Source organism: Podarcis cretensis (assembly GCF_951804945.1).
Source record: "Podarcis cretensis genome assembly, chromosome: 15".
NCBI lineage: Eukaryota > Metazoa > Chordata > Lepidosauria > Squamata > Lacertidae > Podarcis > Podarcis cretensis.
Window position 1 is genome coordinate 25385297 of NC_137185.1, and position 19022 is coordinate 25404318.

The following is a 19022-nucleotide window of genomic DNA, read 5'->3' on the forward strand; positions in this document are numbered from 1 at the left end:
GTGCCTTTGTTCTGCATATGCACTTCAAATAAAAATCCTGTTAATAACCTGCAAGAGCGTTTTGCCGCTTTGTGTGACTCTGTGCTTCAGGGACCCAAATAGTAGATATGTGTGGTCCTTCATCCCGATACAATGGGGAAAAAATGTTCTGGGGTTCAGCCTGCACACTTGTTCCCTGCTGCTGGCCCTCAGCTGTGTCCTAAGTGCAAATGCAATCCTGGCCTTTTTTAAAAAAAAAAAAATCCAAGGAATGTGGGAGAGGGGGCACATTAAAAGGGGGAAAGATTCAGGACCACATTGGGATGGAGAGGACCTTCACCTCCCATCATCCCTGCCCACTGACTGGCACAGGACCACTGGGTTACTACCACTGGTGCGGGCAATGACCAGTTGCCTGGTAGTTTAAGGCACCTTCCTATATTCACACAACTGGAATAGTAGGCAGAATGTTTTATTAAACAGAGGACAGGCTTGAGGCCTAGCTCCTTCCCTTGAGGCAGTAGTGACTGAATAGTTACCATGGTAACCATAGGGGACTCCTGATAGCTGTGAATCTCTCTGTGCTTTTGAATGGGAAGGTGTTACCCTCTAGTGGGAACAAGGTGTGTGGAGGGGAAGCAGTCAGAGCACATAGTTTTTGAGGACCTTGAGCAAACCGTGAGGTGTGAGCAGTACCTTAGACTGCAAGGTTTCAGTCTGGGGTGAACGAGTTGTATAACAGAGTGCAAGATGTTTGCTTCCCCTTGCAATCTGCTAACAGGATCATTCTGTGCAGCTGTTTAATATTAGCTACCTGCCGCTGCCAATTATGTTTTTTGCATTGTTTTTCTGCCTTTCGCCGCCTACGTTATCTGTCAGTCAGCTGCTTCTACAGCTTAATTGGGAAACAGGGTGTGGTTTCTTACTGACAACTGACGTCTATCCAGAGTTACCTGGGTATAAATTATCTTTTTCTTTTTCTTTTTCTTTTTTTAAAAGTAGGCAGGGAACCAGCTTTGAAACACCCAGAAACGGCTTCCAGAACCTGACAGGTTACAACCCAGATTGATTTTATCCTGTAAACATTTTCCCTCTTGCTTTCATGAGCAAATAAAGTCAGAGGATGCTGCCTCCACCAGCTTCTACTATAGGGGAACAGACAACCTAAGCTTGGTCGCCTCCCAGAATTCCTCTCAGTAAGTGGGAGTCTAGTTTGCACAGTGATGGCGCTGACATGCGGAATCATGCACCCTTGGCAATGAGTAGGAAAGTGAGCCTCATCGAGGGAATGTAATCTTCTTTCTGCAGGATGGAAGCACTGGTGAAAGTATTTCAATCGGATACCCAGCCATTGACAGCCAGCCCAGATATCTGTGCCAAGGAAGGTTATAGCTATGCAGAGGACCACGGGTCTCCTATGCCAGGGGAAACAGCAAGTCCCAAAAGCTATTTTCAACAGAGCCCGTCTTTACCAGCCTCTGGTTTAACCGAACTCAGCAGTGTGGAATCCACTACCTGGAATACATCTCCAGCTAAGGTTCAGGAGCTGCCTGCCAGGAGAGGTAAGATGAAACCTTTCTGTGCATAATTGAATACTGTCGTGCAACATGATTTGCGGTCATTTCATCAGGCAAGAAAACAGACTGATTTCTGACCTGCTTCTTGCAATATATGTTAGTGTGCAAGAGAAATTCCCTGAGGATAGTGACCTGAGTTAAGTTACAGACGATTCAGGTTGCATTTTTTTTTTTTTGGGTTACAGACCCACTTAAACCCAGAAGTACCGGAACGGGTTACTTCCAGGTTTCGGCAGCCGCGCATGCACAGAAATGCTAAATCGTGCTTTGCGCATGCGTAGACACACTGCTACGGGTTGCAAACACTGCAGGTTGCGAGCGTGCATCCCACACAGATCACATTCGCAACCTGAGCGTCCACTGTATATAGGAAGTGTCCTTGGTATATAAGGGAAGGGCCATGGCTTAGGGGTAGGGCACCTGGTGTGCATGCAAAAGGTCCCTGGCGCAATCCCTGGCAAATCCAGGGAGGGCTTGGAGAGATTCTGTGCCAGAAATCCTTGAGAGCCACTGCAAGTCTGTGCAAACAGTACTGAGCTAGGCAGGCCGATGGTTTTATGGAGTGTAAGGCAGCTTCCTATATAAGTGTGTTGCAATCTCTATTGGCCTGCACTGTGAAGGGGATTTCCTGCAGTGTTTTTGGAAGAACACAGAAGTGAACTGTGTACATCTGCATTCTGCATTAGACGGATGGGGTGAGCAAATTGACTGCGACTTTGTTTTGCATTCTGCCCCATGTTAATGGTGTCTACATGCGTCATGAACGACAGGAAAGAGGCTCAAAGTGGATTTTGATTGTGAAAGCACCACTGTTTTATACCACTTTAACCATTGTGGATTCCCTCAAAGAATCCTGAGAACTGTAGTTTGACGTGAGGGACTGAGAATGCTCTGTTAGATATTCCTAGCTCTCTGCAGCTAAAATTCCTAGCACTCTAATATGAGGATATAGAAGTTAAATCAGTTTAATTCTGTGGTGTGCTTATGTCTTGTAGAGAGCTAGATAGCGGAGGTGAAGTTTGAAAGAACTTCCAGCCCAGGCTCCTGACCAATATGCTACTCCTCTTCATAAAACATTTTCACTTCAGATGTCACTGGGTGTCACTTCCAAATTTACTGATTTGCTGAGCCTTTCAAGGCTATAACAAGAATTGAATCCCATACAGACAAGTGCAGCTAATAACTGCGAAATGAGGACCCAAACATCCAAAGAAACCCTTAATATTGCAATTGAGACATCTTGAGAGGAAAGTTGCAGCTGAACCTCATGCATCTTTGCTGAGAGAAACCTCAGAACCTCCACCGCAAGGTCAACAGAGCTTGGTCCCAGATCCTAGGATCGGAATGAGGGAGAGAGATTCCATTTAGTTCACATTTCAAGGCTGACTTACCTAATTTACACTTTCCTAAGCAATACCTACACTGAAGCACAGGCATTCTTCAAAATCTGCACTTTCCCAATTTTTGCAGTGCGTTTCTCCAGCCAGGTAATATGTAGGGAAATGGATATTCTAGGGTACTGGGGGCATAAAAATGCATCAGTTGGTGAGGATAAAATTCAGGAATGTGTTCTATTAGGAAACATTGATTTGCAAAAATGTGTATTTGGGGCAAGATTATGGTATAAAAAAGTGTGTATTAAGAGATATGCACCTGAAAATAGTGATGAATTTTCATTAAAACTTTTTTTTTTTTTAATGCAAACTGATGTGAAAATGTGGAGAACTGAACTGAAGATTGGGGGAAAATGAGAAACCAACATTGACAGATTTGCCCATCCCCAAATTGGGATTGCAATGTGCTCTGTTTTCCAGGCAGGCTCTGGGCCCAAACATTGTTCTCCATGACCAGTTCCTAGAAGTGTTGATGGTAGTGATAGGAAGACTTGATTAATAAGATGCTTATCATTATTCATGGGAGGCCTTTTGAGTGCCAAGCATTTTGAAATTGGCAGGACTTCAAGGAATTTCCTGTTGTCAGTGAATATGCAAAGGTTGGTGGAATCCACTATGGTAGCAAAAGTATTTCAATCACCCACTCAGGTGAAAGAAATAAAAGCATATTGCAGGGCCAGGGTGCTGAAATACACGGCTCCTAAACAAAACTTTCCTCCGAACAAGCACACAAGAGTAGAAATGATTGCATTACCTGCCAAAGGGCATAGCCGGGCAACACTGAGGTTTTCTCTATACTGAAAAACCTGAATTGCTTTCATGCCCCTTTTACCATCCAAAGCAGCCTAGGAATTGTACTTTAGCAAAGAGGAAAAGAACTCTGCTAAAGATTCCTAGCTTCACAGAACATCAGGTGCCATTGTTTATGTTCTGGGTTGTTGTTGGTTTTTTTTAAAAAACAAACAAACATTTTTTAATTATTTAAATTTTGATTATTATTATTTTTAAAAAAAATATTGGTTTATCCAGTGGTGTTTATATACTGCTTTGGGAACACAAGCTGAGAAGCATGGAGCAGGCCCTCTGTAAATGCATGTCACCACCTTTTGATTTATTTATTTTTCCAGGTTCAGCATTGACTGTGGGTGCCCCTCAAAAGCAGTATGTGGGCGTGAGGGTAAAAATGCCAGTGTGTGAACTGCTGAGAAAAATCCGTCTCTCCAAAGGGACAGAGTCCAGTGACGTCAGGGTAAGATACTCGCCCCATTTCCTGAGCACGAGGATAATGAAGATCGGGCTGTTCCCACTGTGAGATGCCCCTTGCACCTTCCCTTGTTTTGCTAAGCTATGTGGCCAAACCAAATTATTATGATTCCCAAGATGGAGATTCACACTTCCTTCCATTAATTAACTCCATGTTCTTCCTGCCCCATTTCCTTTCATCATTGTCATTTATTTATTAAAAACAGCAGATACCTTTAAAATAAAAATAAAACAATCCTGTGCAGGTGGAGACCATTTTGGGTATGTGCAGTTGATGCATGACCACCGACGCGTGGGTCCTTTTGGGCCTGGAAGAGGCAGGTATAGGAGCAGAACAGGCTTATGTGTGCTCTGCCAACGCACGTGGGGGCCAGGAATGGAACCCCCCATGCAAATCGGTGCTGCCTGTACAAAATAGACACTCGTGGCAAAGACTCATTTATTTAGCCACTTAGAACAAAGAAAACGTTTTCAGTTGTTTCTGGAAAGTGCAGATAGTGGGGTCCCTCTTGCCATTCCATAGAACAGGGGTAAAGGTAAAGGGACCCCTGACCATTAGGTTCAGTCACGGATGACTCTGGGGTGCGGGGCTCATGGCCGAGGGAGCCAGCGTACAGCTTCTGGGTCATGTGGCCAGCATGACTAAGCTGTTTCTGGCGAACCAGAGCAGTGCACAGAAACGCCGTTTACCTTCCTGCCAGAGCGGTACCTATTTATCTACTTGCACTTTGATGTGCTTTTGAAGTGCTAGGTTGGCAGGAGCAGATCTTTGCAACTTGCAGGAGATGCTTTCCCACAGGCTACAGCAATCTTCTGGGGGTACACGTGCTAAGGCAGCATTTCCTGTATATGGCTTCCTCTGCTGTCACGTTATATATAAGCCCTTTGTCAAGCACTACATTGTCAAGAGTGCTTAATAAAGAGCATTAGTAGCTGCAGACACAGCGCAAAGGGGAGATCTCCTGCACAAGCATCATTGGAGGAAAGGCCTCCAGTGCCTGCTCATCTCAGTGGTGTCTGCACAAGAGAATTTCCCCTTGGGTTCTGTTGCATCTCTAGGTCATTCCTGTCTGTCTCCCACTCTTCCATACTTGCAAATAATCAACCACATTCTCCACTAAAAGTGCCCCAAATGCTATACAGTAATAATTTTTCCTAAAAGGTGACTAATTCCTACCCTTTTATTCCTATTTCTTCCTGATGGTATCACCTCTGATAGGATTCCATGCCAGTAATATTTCCCTTACGCTCTTGCTCATTTTGCTAAATTATTGCTTGTTGCTGTTTTTGTAGTATTAACTTTAAGTTAATTTATACACCACTTAATGTCAAAACTCATTTACCAATTATGACCCTGTCTGAAAATACCCTAGTTCACTTTTCTAGTACTGCTGGTATGGTGGTCAGGGAATCAAACTTTGTGTTCGGTATTGATATTTATCCTTCCACTAAGAGTCACACACTAAAAGTGTGAGTTTCTGGGCTACTTCTCTCGAACAGAAAAGTTGGCTACAACTGAAGCTCAATTTGTAGAAGGGATCACCTTGAGATCACAGGGGTTCCCCTGCTTGTGTCACTGCCATTTTTTCAGCTTTTGCCCCAGTCAATGAGACATCCCAGGCTGTCTACAACTGTGCTGGCCGGGACTGATGGGAGTTATAGTCCAAAGCTTCTGGAGGGCACTAGGTTGAGGCTGATCTATTTTATCAAGGTTGATAATTTCCCAAATACATTATTTTTCTTTCCATAGGAAACACCTGCAAAAGCAAATACCAAAAGGTCTTCAGGAAGAGCAGGTAAAATAGGGGGGAAAAACTTGTGTGTGTATGTATGGGGCAACCCTACATGCAAAAACCCTTGCTTTAATTGCTTTGGTAAGTGAATACCTATAGATATTTATATATTTCTTTTTTCCTGTACAGGGAAAAAAAGAGCTCGCTCAGAAAGGCATGACAAGCAAGTATGTGGGACACTTTTTCTCTTCCGTAGCCTGCATTTCCCAAGCAAATCAGACCGCAGACCTCACACATTCATTTCTTTCTCTTCTTTTTAAAGAAATGCTGTCAGGCTCAGACAGCCTTAAAAAGCACAGAGGACTTGGACATCCTAGTCGAAGTACTTCAGGAAGACCTGAACAAGAGCCACTCCAAGCTAGAGCCTCGGTTGCCTACGCAGTTCCCACATGGTGCGACGCAGGGATTTCAGCCTCCCTGGTGGGAAACCAACGGCAACTCACAACCAGATGGCAACTGGCTGGGAAGCAGCTGGGAGCCTGTCGGATTTCAGCCGTTGTCTGCTTCAGGCGCATTGCCTCACCCACGTGCTGAGATTTCCTATGGATTTGATTGCAGAAAGACGCAACAACGTCTGGATCTTACCGACACGTTCCAGAATACCTGCGTGGAAGAAAGATGCTGGCTGGGGAATGGGTCTGTTGAACATCCTGGGGAGAGTTCCCAAGGCTTTTCCAAGGAGATTAGGCCTCACTGCCACGACCCACTGGGGCAGGCTTTGCCAGAGACTTGGGAAGAGGACACTGCTGCCTTGCATGGCAGGGAATGTCTGAAGGCAAGTGCGTGGTCTTCCATGGGGCAGGAGGCTCCTGCCATTTCTTTCTTCCAATTCCAGCTCTGCCGCGAGGAGAGTCGGCTCAGGGGCATCTCGGTGGACAAGCTGCTCATGCCGGATAGAAATGGGAACAGGTTGGTCAGTGGTTTGGTTTTGTACCTGACAATACTTTGGTTTTTTTCAAAAAAAAATTATTGGTTTTCACAGTATTATAAACAAACAAACACATAAGACAAACATAAATCCTAGTCTTATTGAAAATTACACTTATTAACTTTGTTAAGTGACTTCCCTGCTCCCCCTTGGTTGAATTTCATTGCATATCCTTTTAATGGTTTCCCAAATCATAATTCTTATAAAATTTAACTTAAACATTAACATCCTTAAATCTTAACTTTATGAAATTAAACATATTAATTCATCACTTAACATAAATAAAATCCTAAACCAATGAAGTATCTGCAAGCTATTTTCAGTTAATTTAACTTAACATATTTAACTAAATAATCATTAAATTTAATCCACTCTTCCTGATACTCCTCCTCCTTCTGGTGACAATACTTTCAAAAGTTAAAACATCTTTTAACAAAACCCTTTGTAACTTGGGTGATGGAATGATTATACACCCCATGATTCTTGCTACCTTTCCCCGTGGCCTTTGTTTCATTTCATTGCGGTTCACAGATGTATCCTGAGAGCTGCTGTGAGTCTATGTTTACTTTCTGACCAGTGTCCATTGCAATGTTCAGAGTAACATATGCAAAACAAAAGTGAGGAGGGGGCAGTTCCCTGCCCCAACAAACTTGAAGCCAAATACCAATAACTAGGGAGAAAGGGAAGGGAAGAATTTGGTAATGAATTTTAGTAAATGCTGTGGCTTAAAAACTCAAGTTTTAAAGCATCCGAGGAAGGGATCCTGGATCTGGAGGACAATGGCTTTCTTATGTATATATTACAGTAAAGGTAAAGGTAAAGGGACCCCTGACCATTAAGTCCAGTCGTGGCCGACTCTGGGGTTGCGGCGCTCATCTCGCTTTATTGGTTGAGGGAGCCAGCGTACAGCTTCCGGGTCATGTAGCCAGCATGACTAAGCCGTTTCTGGCGAACCAGAGCAGCGCACGGAAATGCCGTTTACCTTCCCGCTGGAGCAGTACCTATTTATCTACTTGCACTTTGACGTGCTTTTGAACTGCTAGGTTGGCAGGAGCTGGGACCGAGCAACGGGAGCTCACCCCGTTGCAGGGATTCAAACCGCCGACCTTCTGACTGGCAAGTCCTAGGCTCTGTGGTTTAACCCACAGTGCCACCCGTGTCCCAGGTATATCATAGGAAACTTCTAAGCCCATAGGTCCATCTGGCTCAGCGTTGTCTACACTGACTGGCAGTGACTCTCTATTATTATTCCCATATTATAGATGTGTCGGGGATTAAGCCTTCCGCTTATCCTCACAGCCACTAGCGTTACTATTCCTCTTATTGCCAACTTACCAATAAGTCATTATCATTGTTCTTAGAGTGGCAGAAGCCGATGGTGCTTCTCTGTCATCGATTTTCTTTCCTTCCTTATTTTCAAACATGATGGCCATAAATCTGAATGGGGAGGTTATCCGGCAGCGTCAGGTCACTGATAAGGGAACAGGGAGGAGACTTCCAGAGAACTCAGAGGGCCTATTCACTGGAACCTGAACAAAACAAAGCAACGTTTTATGAGCCATTTCAGTAGAACTGTGTATGTTTCTATTTCAAATATTTGCTTCTAAATCTTAGATCTAAAATAAAGGGAAATCCCTTTCCCCTTTCAGAGCTGAGTCAAAGCGAGGCCGTGCCCTTTATTTTGAAACTGAATAACTTTGAACCAGCATACCATAGAATCTATGATTCTATGTATCACAGAATCATAGAATTGTAGAGTTGGAAGGGGCCCTGAGGGTCATCTAGTCCAACCCCCTGCAATGCAGAAATCTCAACTAAAGCATCCATGACAGATGACCAAACCAACCTCTGTCTTAAAAACCTTCAAGGAAGAAAGTATTGGGGCTTGGATAGATATCTGGGGATGGGTTGGGGTTTTTTCCCCCATTTTGGTTTCATGTTTTGCTAGTCTTAAATCCAGTTCCCCACAACTTTAATCTCCATGCGGGGGAAGGAGTTTTCTCATCTGCAATCCTTGAGAGATGTTGCCAGTCAGTGTAGACAGTATTGAACTAGATTGACCAGTGAGCTGACTCGGCATAAAGCAGCTTCTTATGTTACTATTTGTTAAATTTGCAAATAGTAGGGGTGGGGATCGTATCTGGGGAAGAGCCATAGCTTAGTGGAAGAGCATCTGCTTTGCATTTAGAAGGTTCTAGGTTCAATCCCCAGCATCTCAGTGGGAGGCAACTTCCTATGAGCCTGTGAAAATATCCTTTAGACATTTGCCCAGCAGCAGAAGCTCTCATTTGATTTCAAGCCTCTCCGCCCTTGCTGTTTCTCTCTGTTTTGCGAAACCACATACTCCCCAACATTTCTCTGATGAAAATAGGGCATCTTATTCAACAACAGCAACAACAACAACTTTATTATTTATGCCCCGCTTATATGACAGTGTTGCCTCAGCCACTCTCGGCAGCTTCCAACATACAGTGGTACCTCAGGTTAAGTACTTAATTCGTTCTGGAGGTCCTTTCTTAACCTGAAACTGTTCTTAACCTGAAGCACCACTTTAGCTAATGGGGCCTCCTGCTGCTGCCGCACCACCGGAGCACGATTTCTGTTCTTATCCTGAAGCAAAGTTCTTAACCTGAGGTACTATTTCTGGGTTAGCGGAGTCTGTAACCTGAAGCGTATGTAACCTGAAGTGTATGTAACCCGAGGTACCACTGTATATAAAAACATAATAAAACATTAAACATTTAAAAAAATTCCTATACAGCTTCCTTCAGATGTCTTCCAAAGGTTGCATAGTTACTTGTCTCCTTGGCTCAGGGGTTGCATAACTCCATATCCTCCAACATTTCTTTGATGAAAATAGGAATGTCCTAAGGAAAAGAGGGACATTCCAGGATCAAATCAGAAACCGGGACAGCTTCTGTATATCCAGGACTGTCCTTGGAAAATAGGGACACTTGGAGGGTCTGGAACCACCTGTGGCATTTCTGAAACCAAACCAAAACTCCTCTTGTTTTCTCTCCCCTTCTGCCCAGGCTTCTTCACAATGCTGTTTCTCAGGGGAAAAGGGTGCTGGCATATGCGCTGGCAAGGAGGTTTGCACATCTCAACAGACTTGATGGGAAGAACGCAGCGAAACAGGTACGAGCTGCTTTTTAGCAGAAGGCTGTTTGCAGGGCAGCAATTTTATAGAAATGGACCACATGAAATAGAGCAAAAAGGGGGGGATTTTTGAAAAGTTGCAAGCTGCATTTTTAAAAAACACAGAAACCATTTGTCCACTAATCCCCAAAAGGTCAACAGAATAAGAGTGTTTTCACTTGTCTGTGAATGGTAAGTGTCTTAAGGTGCAAGGGGAGGGAAATGGAATGGCGGATCTTACTTTATTCTAGGTCATGCTCCCTAACGCTAATTCACGTTAACTGAAAGCCAGCTTTTGAAACTGCTCTTGCACTTGTTCCTCTACTAGTGGTAGGAAACCTCATACACCCTCAAGCAGAGAGGAGGAATCTGTGGCTGTCAAAATATGCTAGGACTTCAACTCCAGTCAGCCCCAGTCAGCGTGGCCAGTGATCAAGAGATGGGATGGGAATTGTAGTCTAGCAGTGAAATATACTCAGTCGAGAGTGGATTTCATGCTCTTTATTCAGCTCATAGTGGGAGGAGGAATAAAAGCTCCCCCAAAGTATCTGCTTTATATACATTATTTACACAATGGGCTGCAGGTGATTGGCTAATTCCGGAATTCTCCTGTAAGCCAATCAGGTTGTGGATTCACTTCCATCTGGAGCTGGATTGGGTGGCTCCTGCAGACCAATCATACTGCTGCATTGTTCTAGGACCAATTAGACTGCTGCATTCTAAATCCTATTGTTCTAGGACCAATCAGACTGCTGCATTTTGGATCCTATTCAACTCAGTACATAACGAGCAGCATCCTAGAAGAGCAGGGGGGCACATGTTCTCTTCCCTTTGAATGGATGTAAAGATTATTGCTTGCTAAATTGCAGCAGTTGCGATATTAACAACACAGTGACAAGGTGCCACTCTCATTTGTGAATAGCTCAAAATTTCTATCTCTCCTTCCCCATCTTTTTTTTTAATCCTTCAAAGACTGCGTTGCACATAGCAGCTCAAAAGAACCACCATCTTATTGCCAGCGACCTGCTGTCTCTGGGGGCTGATGTAAACGCGAGGGACAGCTCAGAGAAGACTCCCTTGCACCTCTGTGCTGAGAAGGGTTATCTGAGAGTCTTGGAAGTAAGTAGAGTTTGAAAGTGGGGCCTGGCTGGGTTAAAGGTAAAGGTAAAGCGACCCCTGACCATTAGGTCCAGTTGTGGCCGACTCTGGGGTTGTGGCGCTCATCTCGCTTATTGTCTGAGGGAGCCGGTGTACAGCTTCTGGGTCATGTGGCCAGCATGACTAAGCTGCTTCTGGAGAACCAGAGCAGTACACGGAAATGCCGTTTACCTTTCTGCTGGAGCGGTGCCTATTTATCTACTTGCACTTTGACATGCTTTCGAACTGCTAGGTGGGCAGGAGCAGGGACCGAGCAACGGGAGCTCACTCCGTCGCGGGGATTCGAACCGCCAACCTTCTGATCAGCAAGGCTCTGTGTTTAACCCACAGTGCCATCCGCACCCCCCTGGCTGAGTTATATGTCTATTAATTTGAGGTAGGGATGGGGGAGAAATTCAGTCCAGGTCACCTTTAACCCCAAATCTACCTAATCTGTACTTCCTGAAACAATATGCCGACTGAAGTATGGCCATGCATCAAAATTACCACCATTCTGAATTTTGCAATGTTCTCCAGCCAAGGACTGTGTACAAAAATGTGTGTGTGTGTGTGTGTGTGTGAAAGTAACGTGTGCATATACATGTATATATTAATAAAAATATTGTTGGAAATGTATGGTATCTGGGGAAAGTGCTTGCAGAAATATGCATGTATATATGTCAAAACTGCATACAAAAATGTGTTTATTTATGAGAGCTTTGCTCTAAATACTGGTGAATTCGTACAATTTTTTATTATTATAAAAAAGATCGCAACTTTCTGCAGAAATGCGACCTAAATTTAAGATTAGAAAAATGAGAAACGGAGAGAAACCAACACTTGAGAGGTTTGTCCATGCCTATCCTTTTGCAACTGTTTGGCCCACTCTTACTGCAGCCTGCCAGGATATTTAAAGTAGCCTCGTCTCTTTTTCCATGGCAGGTCTTGAAACACTGTCAGGAAGTTGGCATCCACGTTGAAGTAGACGCAACCGACAATCAGGGTATGTGGAGAAGTTTGGAGAGGCTAGGGAACTCTTTTCCTGCCTCTTAGGATACAATCTGTCAATCAAGGCATGCACCTAATACAGCGGTTCTCAACCTGTGGGTCCCCAGATGTTGTTGGACCACAACTCCCATCATCCCTGAGCTCTGGCCTTGCTAGCTAAGGGTGATTGGAGTTGTAGTTCAACAACATCTGGGGACCCACAGGTTGAGAAAGGCTGACCTAATACATAGAAATCAACCACATATCTTGCTTTTCCTTAATTAACTGCAGACATGGGGGAGCTCAATGTTTACTGGGAAGGCAGTGTGTGTGATGGGGGGATATCTATTCACTGCCCCCCAATGATATTCCCTCCCTCAGTCTCCTAGTAGCACACAGGGAAAGAGATGGGATCTCTGTTCCAACCACAGTGAGAAAGTGACGATACGAGCCTCCACTCTGTTGTTTTCCGCACTGTGAATTGGGTTTGCACATGCCTATAATTATTGAATAAAGAGCAAAACGCATGCTACATGCTAAGCACACGTCTGGTTTGGCCTGCAGTGTCTAATGCTCCTTCTGCTCCTCTCTAAACAGGCTTAACGCCAATACAGTGCGCGGGTTTGGCTCACTGCGCTCTCGCGATGGACTTGGAGAGCCGCCATCTCTCGGCTGAGACATGGAAGCTTCTGAACCTCCGTAAGAATCAGATACTGAGTGGTATCAAGTGCTTGATACAAATGGGAGCCAACCCATGGGAGCAAGTAAGTGCTTTGGTCTCAAGCGGAAATGTAGCTTGATTTTATGAAGGGTTTTGGAGTGGGTGTAGGGTCTTTTTCTTTCCAGGTCTTTCCCCTTCTGCTCACTTGTATCCTTTCTCCTATCAGAAAAGAGAGTTTTGCCAGCTGTCAGAGGCTTTCCACACTTTTTTTAAAAAAAAGTATTTGTGGTACAGTCATACCTTGGTTTTTGAACAGCTTAGTTCTCGAACCTTTCTGCTCCCGAACGCCGCAAACCCAGAAGTGACTGTTCTGGTTTGCGAACTATTTTTGGAAGCTGAACGTCCGACAGGGCTTCCACAGCTTCTGATTGGCTGCAGGAGCTTCCTGCAGCCAATCAGAAGCTGCACTTTGGTTTCCAAACATTTTGGAAGTCGAACGGACTTCTGGAACGGATTCCGTTCGACTTCCAAGGTATGATTGTACTACAAAAGAGAGTGCCAACTGGCATAAAATTGGTGTCGGTAAATCATGTGCATAGATACAAATTTGGAAATAGCGGATGGTAGCTAACTACCGTATTTTTCACCCCATAGGGTGCACTGGCCCATAGGACACACCTAGTTTTTTGGGGGGAAAATCAAGGAAAAAAATTTGATTTCCCCCCCCCCCAGCCGTGGGCTTCGGGATCAGCAAAAGGGGACCTTCAGGGACAGCCTCTCTAGCCTCCGTGGGGCAGCGCACTCCGCTGCCCTGCAGAGGCTTTGCACAGCCATCCCCAAGCTAGAAGAGGGAGACGGAGCGCTCCATCTCCCTCTTCTACCTTCAGGGACAGCCTCCCTAGCCTCCGTGGGGCAGCTCCCGCTGGGCTCCCACCAGGCTCGCAAGGCTTGCAGAAATCTGCGCGAAGCACGGGACGCCCTTCGGAGCGCGCCCCGAGCTTCAGGCTGCTGCCCGAAAGCCTTGCGAGCCCGGCAGGCACTCCCGCAGGCTCCCAAGGCTTGCGGATAGCTTTCTGAAGCCTGGAGAGCAAGAGGGGTCGGTGCGCACCAACGCCTCTCGCTCTCCAGACTTCAGCGAAAGCCTGCATTCGCCCCATAGGATACACACACATTTCCCCTTCATTTTTGGAGGGGAAATAGTGCGTCCTATAGGGCAAAAAATACGGTAACTTCTACTCAGATCAAACCCATTAAAATTAGTGCACCTAAGTTGTTTTTATTATTATTCCTTTCATTTCTATATTGCTTTATATTTTTAAGAAATCTGAAAGCAGTTTACAACACATTAAAGCATCAAATGAAACCCTCTGGAATAAAACACTGCTGAAGGAAGTCAAACATAAAATACACATTCAAAGCAGCATAATTAACAGGAAACTTAAAATAGTAGCTTAAAGATTTCAAAATAAAACATTGCAAAGTAAATCAAGTACAGAACGAACATTTAACACAGCAAAGTTGACAAAGCAAATTATATTAAACCTTTCAAAAGAAAGCATTACTAGAGGAAGTCAGATGTAAAATGCGCATTTAAACCAGCTATTCTCCTAAAATAGGATACTACGACTCTGCTAGGAACCCGTGTATTAAATTGTTCTTAGTTCCGGAGATAGTCTTCTTGATACACGTATGTTATTTCGTTGACATGTTTTGCTGGGATCTCTTCTAAGCATAATGTCTACGCAAAAGCTGTATCCAAACCAGGGGACTATGACTATCCTCTTATTCTTTTCCTAGGGAACAAACTCATCAAGTCGAGTTTCAAATTATTTTGCAAAAGTCCAGCAAAATAGTGAACTGATGCGTTTTTTCCAAACTCACAGGCCCCAAAGGCAGCAGGTAATTCTATTGGGTTGGTGAAAAGGGTGGCAGGTAGACTGCAAGAGGATTGGTTGCTTTGCCAGTTTTTGTGTGTGTGGTCCTTAAGTATTATGGATGACAGACAGAAATGAAAGAGAATGAAGCTTTCAGTCATAAAACCAGCCAGATGGGTGGGGCATAAATAATCAGTTGTTGTTGTTGTTACTTGGGAGTAGGAATGTGGGAGAAACTCAGTTCCAGTTTGCATCATTTAAAGGAGAACGTAATTCTTTATTACAGTGGATGCTCAGGTTGCGAACGTGATCTGTGCGGGAGGCACGTTTGCAACCCGCAGCACCACGTCTGTGCATGCACGGGTTGTGCTTCTGTGCTTCTGTGCATGTGCAAAGTGTGATTTAGTGCTTCTGCGCATGCGCAACCGCTGAAACCTGGAAGAAACCCGTTCCGGTACTTCCGGGTTTCGGCGCGTCCGTAACCCAAAAAAACACAACCTGAAGCATCTGTAACCCGAGGTATGACTGTATTATTACTATTATTATTATTATTACTACTACTGCTACTACAGTGGTACCGCGGGTTACAGACGCTTCAGGTTACATATGCTTCAGATTACAGACTCCACTAACCCAGAAATAGTACCTCGAGTTAAGAACTTTGCTTCAGGATGAAAACAGAAATCGTGCTCTGGCAGCGCGGCGGCAGCAGCGGGAGGCCCCATTAGCTAAAGTGGTACCTCAGGTTAAGAACAGTTTCAGGTTAAGAACAGACCTCTGGAACGAATTGAGTTCTTAACCCAAGGTACCACTGTATCTAAATTCCCATGCTTGGTTGCAACAGTTTAAAAAACAACTTTAGACAGAGCTTAAAAACTTACAGTTACAAAAAAAATGCAAAAATTTGTATCCTTTAATTAAATGAAACATACACACATTGCCTCACTGTTATTTTTTTCTAAGCCCAGATCACACTAATGAAGTTGCAAAATAACTCTAGGGATTGAGGGCAAGAGAGAAGGTGAATACATGGTGTCACAAAGCACCAGGCAATCTGTACTTGGCACAGCCAACTACTGTTGCAAACTTGCAGAACCCAGCCTTGGCAGTAGGCTGTAGGGGACATTGAAGTCGCACCTTTGCCCCTGAGAGTCTTCTTCAGCAGCCCCTGGGGCTTTGGGGTTTCATTAGTCAGTACCCGCCCCCTGCCTCGTATATCATTGCAACCTTCAAAAGTAGAAATGCCCTTTGTTTTTGTTTTGTTTTTAAATTAAAGCTGAGATCCTTAGGAAATGCAGATTCTTCCATCAATACAGCTTTGCTGAGATTCTGTGGAAGCCTGGCTTATGCATAGCTCTTGTCCGTGTTAGGAAATGAGACTGATTGAATACTTTCACCTTGTCCAGGATTACAGCTTGCTCTCTGGACTAGATGAAATCGCCCTTCTGTATTTGCAAGGAGAAGATGTGGAGCCACCAATGGTTTCTTTTCCAAGTTTCCTTGACCGTTCCCATGAAGGTGCAATGTAAACAGGACACCTAAGCACACCAGGAAGCAATGGACTTCCTAGAACACTGGCTGCTGATATATCAGATGTGTTTCAGGCTTTGTATACTTGATGATCTGAAGCCCGCAGAATGCCTCGATGGACTTCAAGAAATCTGGAGTGCCATTTCTGCCAGGCTGTTGGTGGAAGAACAGCTTGAGAATAGACAGTAAAAGTCTTTGAACCTGTGAAGGCTTGGGCTTTGCTGGATTCATGTCCTCAGAAAAATTGTAGTGGAAGAGCACTGAAGATTATAGATGGCAAAGGCTGGCTCTATTTCCCCAAGCCATATGTGTCAAGATAGAGAAGCTCTGAGGTCTTCTCCCCTGCCTTAAATGACCTTGCTCTCAAAATATCAAGTGTAGGAGACGATGCTCCTTAATGGATGGTGGTCCATGGAGCAGGCACAGATTATTGCCATGCAAAAATTCAAACTGATCCCCTACAGAGGGAGGGCTTCTGTATCTCATTGGCAGAGCACCTGCGTTTTATCTCTGGCGTGAACTGGGGAAAACAAAGCCACCCTTGATCTGAGGATGCATTTTCAGCAAAGCCACAATGCTTTGTTTATTGATGCAATCAAAGTTTATGGAGGTTGTTTTGAGTGTGTATAAGAAATGCACAGACGAATCTGGAACCGGACAAATGGAGCTGGGCATTTCACCAGGGCTGAGTGAAAACTGCTCCCCCATAATTCTGCACACTGAATTTTTGGTGAAAGCTCTCGATACAGTATTATGTAAACAAACAAACATGCATACAAACCTCTTGTACCATCTCCAAGATGAAGACATTTAATACGGCACAAGCTTTTGTAGACTGCAGCTCAATGCAACAGGTGCAATTTCCTTTGCACCATGAATCTTTCTTTCTTTCCTTTCTTCCTTCCTTCCTCTTTAATCAGTGAAATCTAAAATCTACCTAGCATCTGCCACAATCCAGTCCAAAGTTCATTGTGCTGAAATCCTTTGAGGTTGGAGCTGAATTGCAGCCATTGTTCTGACATCCTATATTTATGGATCTTTTTGATTGGACCCAGCACAGGGATGGGAAACCTCCAGCCTATGGGCCAATCTTGGTCTGCCTGTCAATCAGCTGGTATCACTTTTTCCTGCTGTGTGTGTGAGAGAGAGAGAGAGAGAGGGAGGGAGAGAGAAGTTTCAAGAAGACTCCTGTTGGGCAATAATTTTTTAAGAGAGCTCATTTCCCATGTAGTGGAAACAGCTTTCTTTTGTTTTCTGCAAGTCAAACAGGTTTTGGGGGGCGAGGGAATACAAACACCTACCAGATCTGTTTAATGATAGACAAAAGTTAGCTGGAAGATACTGTGTACAGTGATTCCACTTTGAGATTTCCCCTTCTCTCCCTCTCTGCACACCAAGACCTGCACTGTACCTCTTTGTTCAACAACTTGCTCATAGCTCTACGTCCGGTTCCAAATGTTGCCCTTTCTTTTGGTAAGCTTTGGTTCTTAAGTTAGTGGTTTCTGTGAAACTTCATTAGTTGCTACACATGGAGCAATACGATACTAATAATGTTTTTGTAATTAAAAAAAAAGCAAATTGAATATATCCAGCAATTGGTAAACATGGAGTATTCCCACTGATTTCAATGGGAAATGTGTTTTTTCAAACAAAAGATTGTGTATAATAAGATGATCCTCATAAATGGTAAATATTTGTAAATGCACTTCGATTATAGTTTGGGGTTTTTTCCATGTAGTTTATTTTTCTTTGAACTGTTTTGTTGACTGAAATTGAAGATTGCTGCTGTTTTAATGACTCCAGATGATTTTTGACTTAAAAGTACACGCTCTACCATAAAATGTACAACCTACTATAAGAGAAAACATGCAAATCAATCCAATAAGTTTATGGAAAGATGGGCATTTTTTTGGTAATGTTCTGGAATAATAAGCTTAATGTACTACCCTGTGCTGTCTTTAATTTGCTGTAATGTTAATAGTTACTTTTTATGTCAGTAGTTGGAATTTTGGTTGTCAATGCTTTAATGATCTAATAAAGAATATATCTATTTTTAAAAGGTCACATTCTTCCAAATGCAGTGAAATAATAATCTTGCACATATGGCTGTGTAGTTCCTCCAGAATCAGCAACTAAAAATGGTCCATCAGGATTCCAAGACTGCAGTCCTAGGGTGCACTTGTACATAAAACTGTACATAAAACTGCTAGTACATTTGCAAAGCTAAGCATTGGATTGGGGACCACATGTTGAGATTCCTGCATTGCGGGGGTTGGACTAGATGACCTTTGGGATCCCTTCCAACTCTTCAATTTTATGATTCTATGTGTGCACAGTGAGGTTGTATTAGTGATTTTGAATTTGTAGGCTGGCTGTGGATGATATGTATAAAAGTCAAAAATCATCTTGGCAATGCAAGTAAAGCAGTTATGAGAGGGTTTTTGATACAACAGAACACAATAAAGAAAAGACTTTGGAATGAAAAAAAGGATAAGATTTTAGACAAGATAAGAGATGGTGAGAAAAAATTGAGATCAAAACCTAAATCACAGGAGGTTCTGAGAGAAATTAAATTTTACCAAGCACAATACGCTAAATTGATAAATCAAGAAGTTGAGTGGAAAATTAAACAGATGAAACAAAGATCATTTGAATCAGCGAATAAGTGTGGGAAACTGCTTGCATGGCAGTTGAAAAAGAGACAAAAATTGAACACGGTTATCAATTTAGAGATTGAAGGGAGGAATATCCAGAAACCAGA

The 19022-nt window shown here is 43.7% G+C and overlaps 1 protein-coding gene across 3 annotated transcripts; it reads left to right on the forward strand.

Moving 5' to 3' along the window:
* The first annotated feature begins 316 nt into the window (after nt 1-316).
* LOC307203715 (uncharacterized protein) lies at nt 317-18320 on the forward strand. 3 transcript variants are annotated; one of them, XM_079954728.1, is made up of 12 exons: nt 317-373; nt 1288-1541; nt 4078-4199; nt 5964-6009; nt 6136-6173; nt 6269-6915; nt 9967-10072; nt 11045-11191; nt 12152-12212; nt 12794-12960; nt 14655-14756; nt 16138-18320. In XM_079954728.1, exons 2-12 carry the CDS (start codon nt 1289-1291, stop codon nt 16258-16260), a joined length of 1812 nt encoding a protein of 603 aa, XP_079810854.1. In that variant the 5' UTR covers nt 317-373; nt 1288; the 3' UTR covers nt 16261-18320. The 3 variants fall into 3 exon arrangements, with proteins under 3 accessions (XP_079810854.1, XP_079810853.1, XP_079810852.1); XM_079954727.1 differs by lacking the exon at nt 317-373 and adding an exon at nt 964-1175; XM_079954726.1 differs by lacking the exons at nt 317-373; nt 14655-14756.
* Nucleotides 18321-19022: the final 702 nt, after the last annotated feature.

Coding starts and splice junctions, on each gene's coding strand:
- LOC307203715 (XM_079954728.1), top strand. CDS start 1,289: ATGGAAGCACTGGTGAAAGTATTTCAATCGGATACCCAGCCATTGACA. Junction 4,200..5,963: donor CAGAGTCCAGTGACGTCAGG/GTAAGATACTCG, acceptor TTCTTTCCATAG/GAAACACCTGCAAAAGCAAA. Junction 6,174..6,268: donor CAGAAAGGCATGACAAGCAA/GTATGTGGGACA, acceptor TTCTTTTTAAAG/AAATGCTGTCAGGCTCAGAC.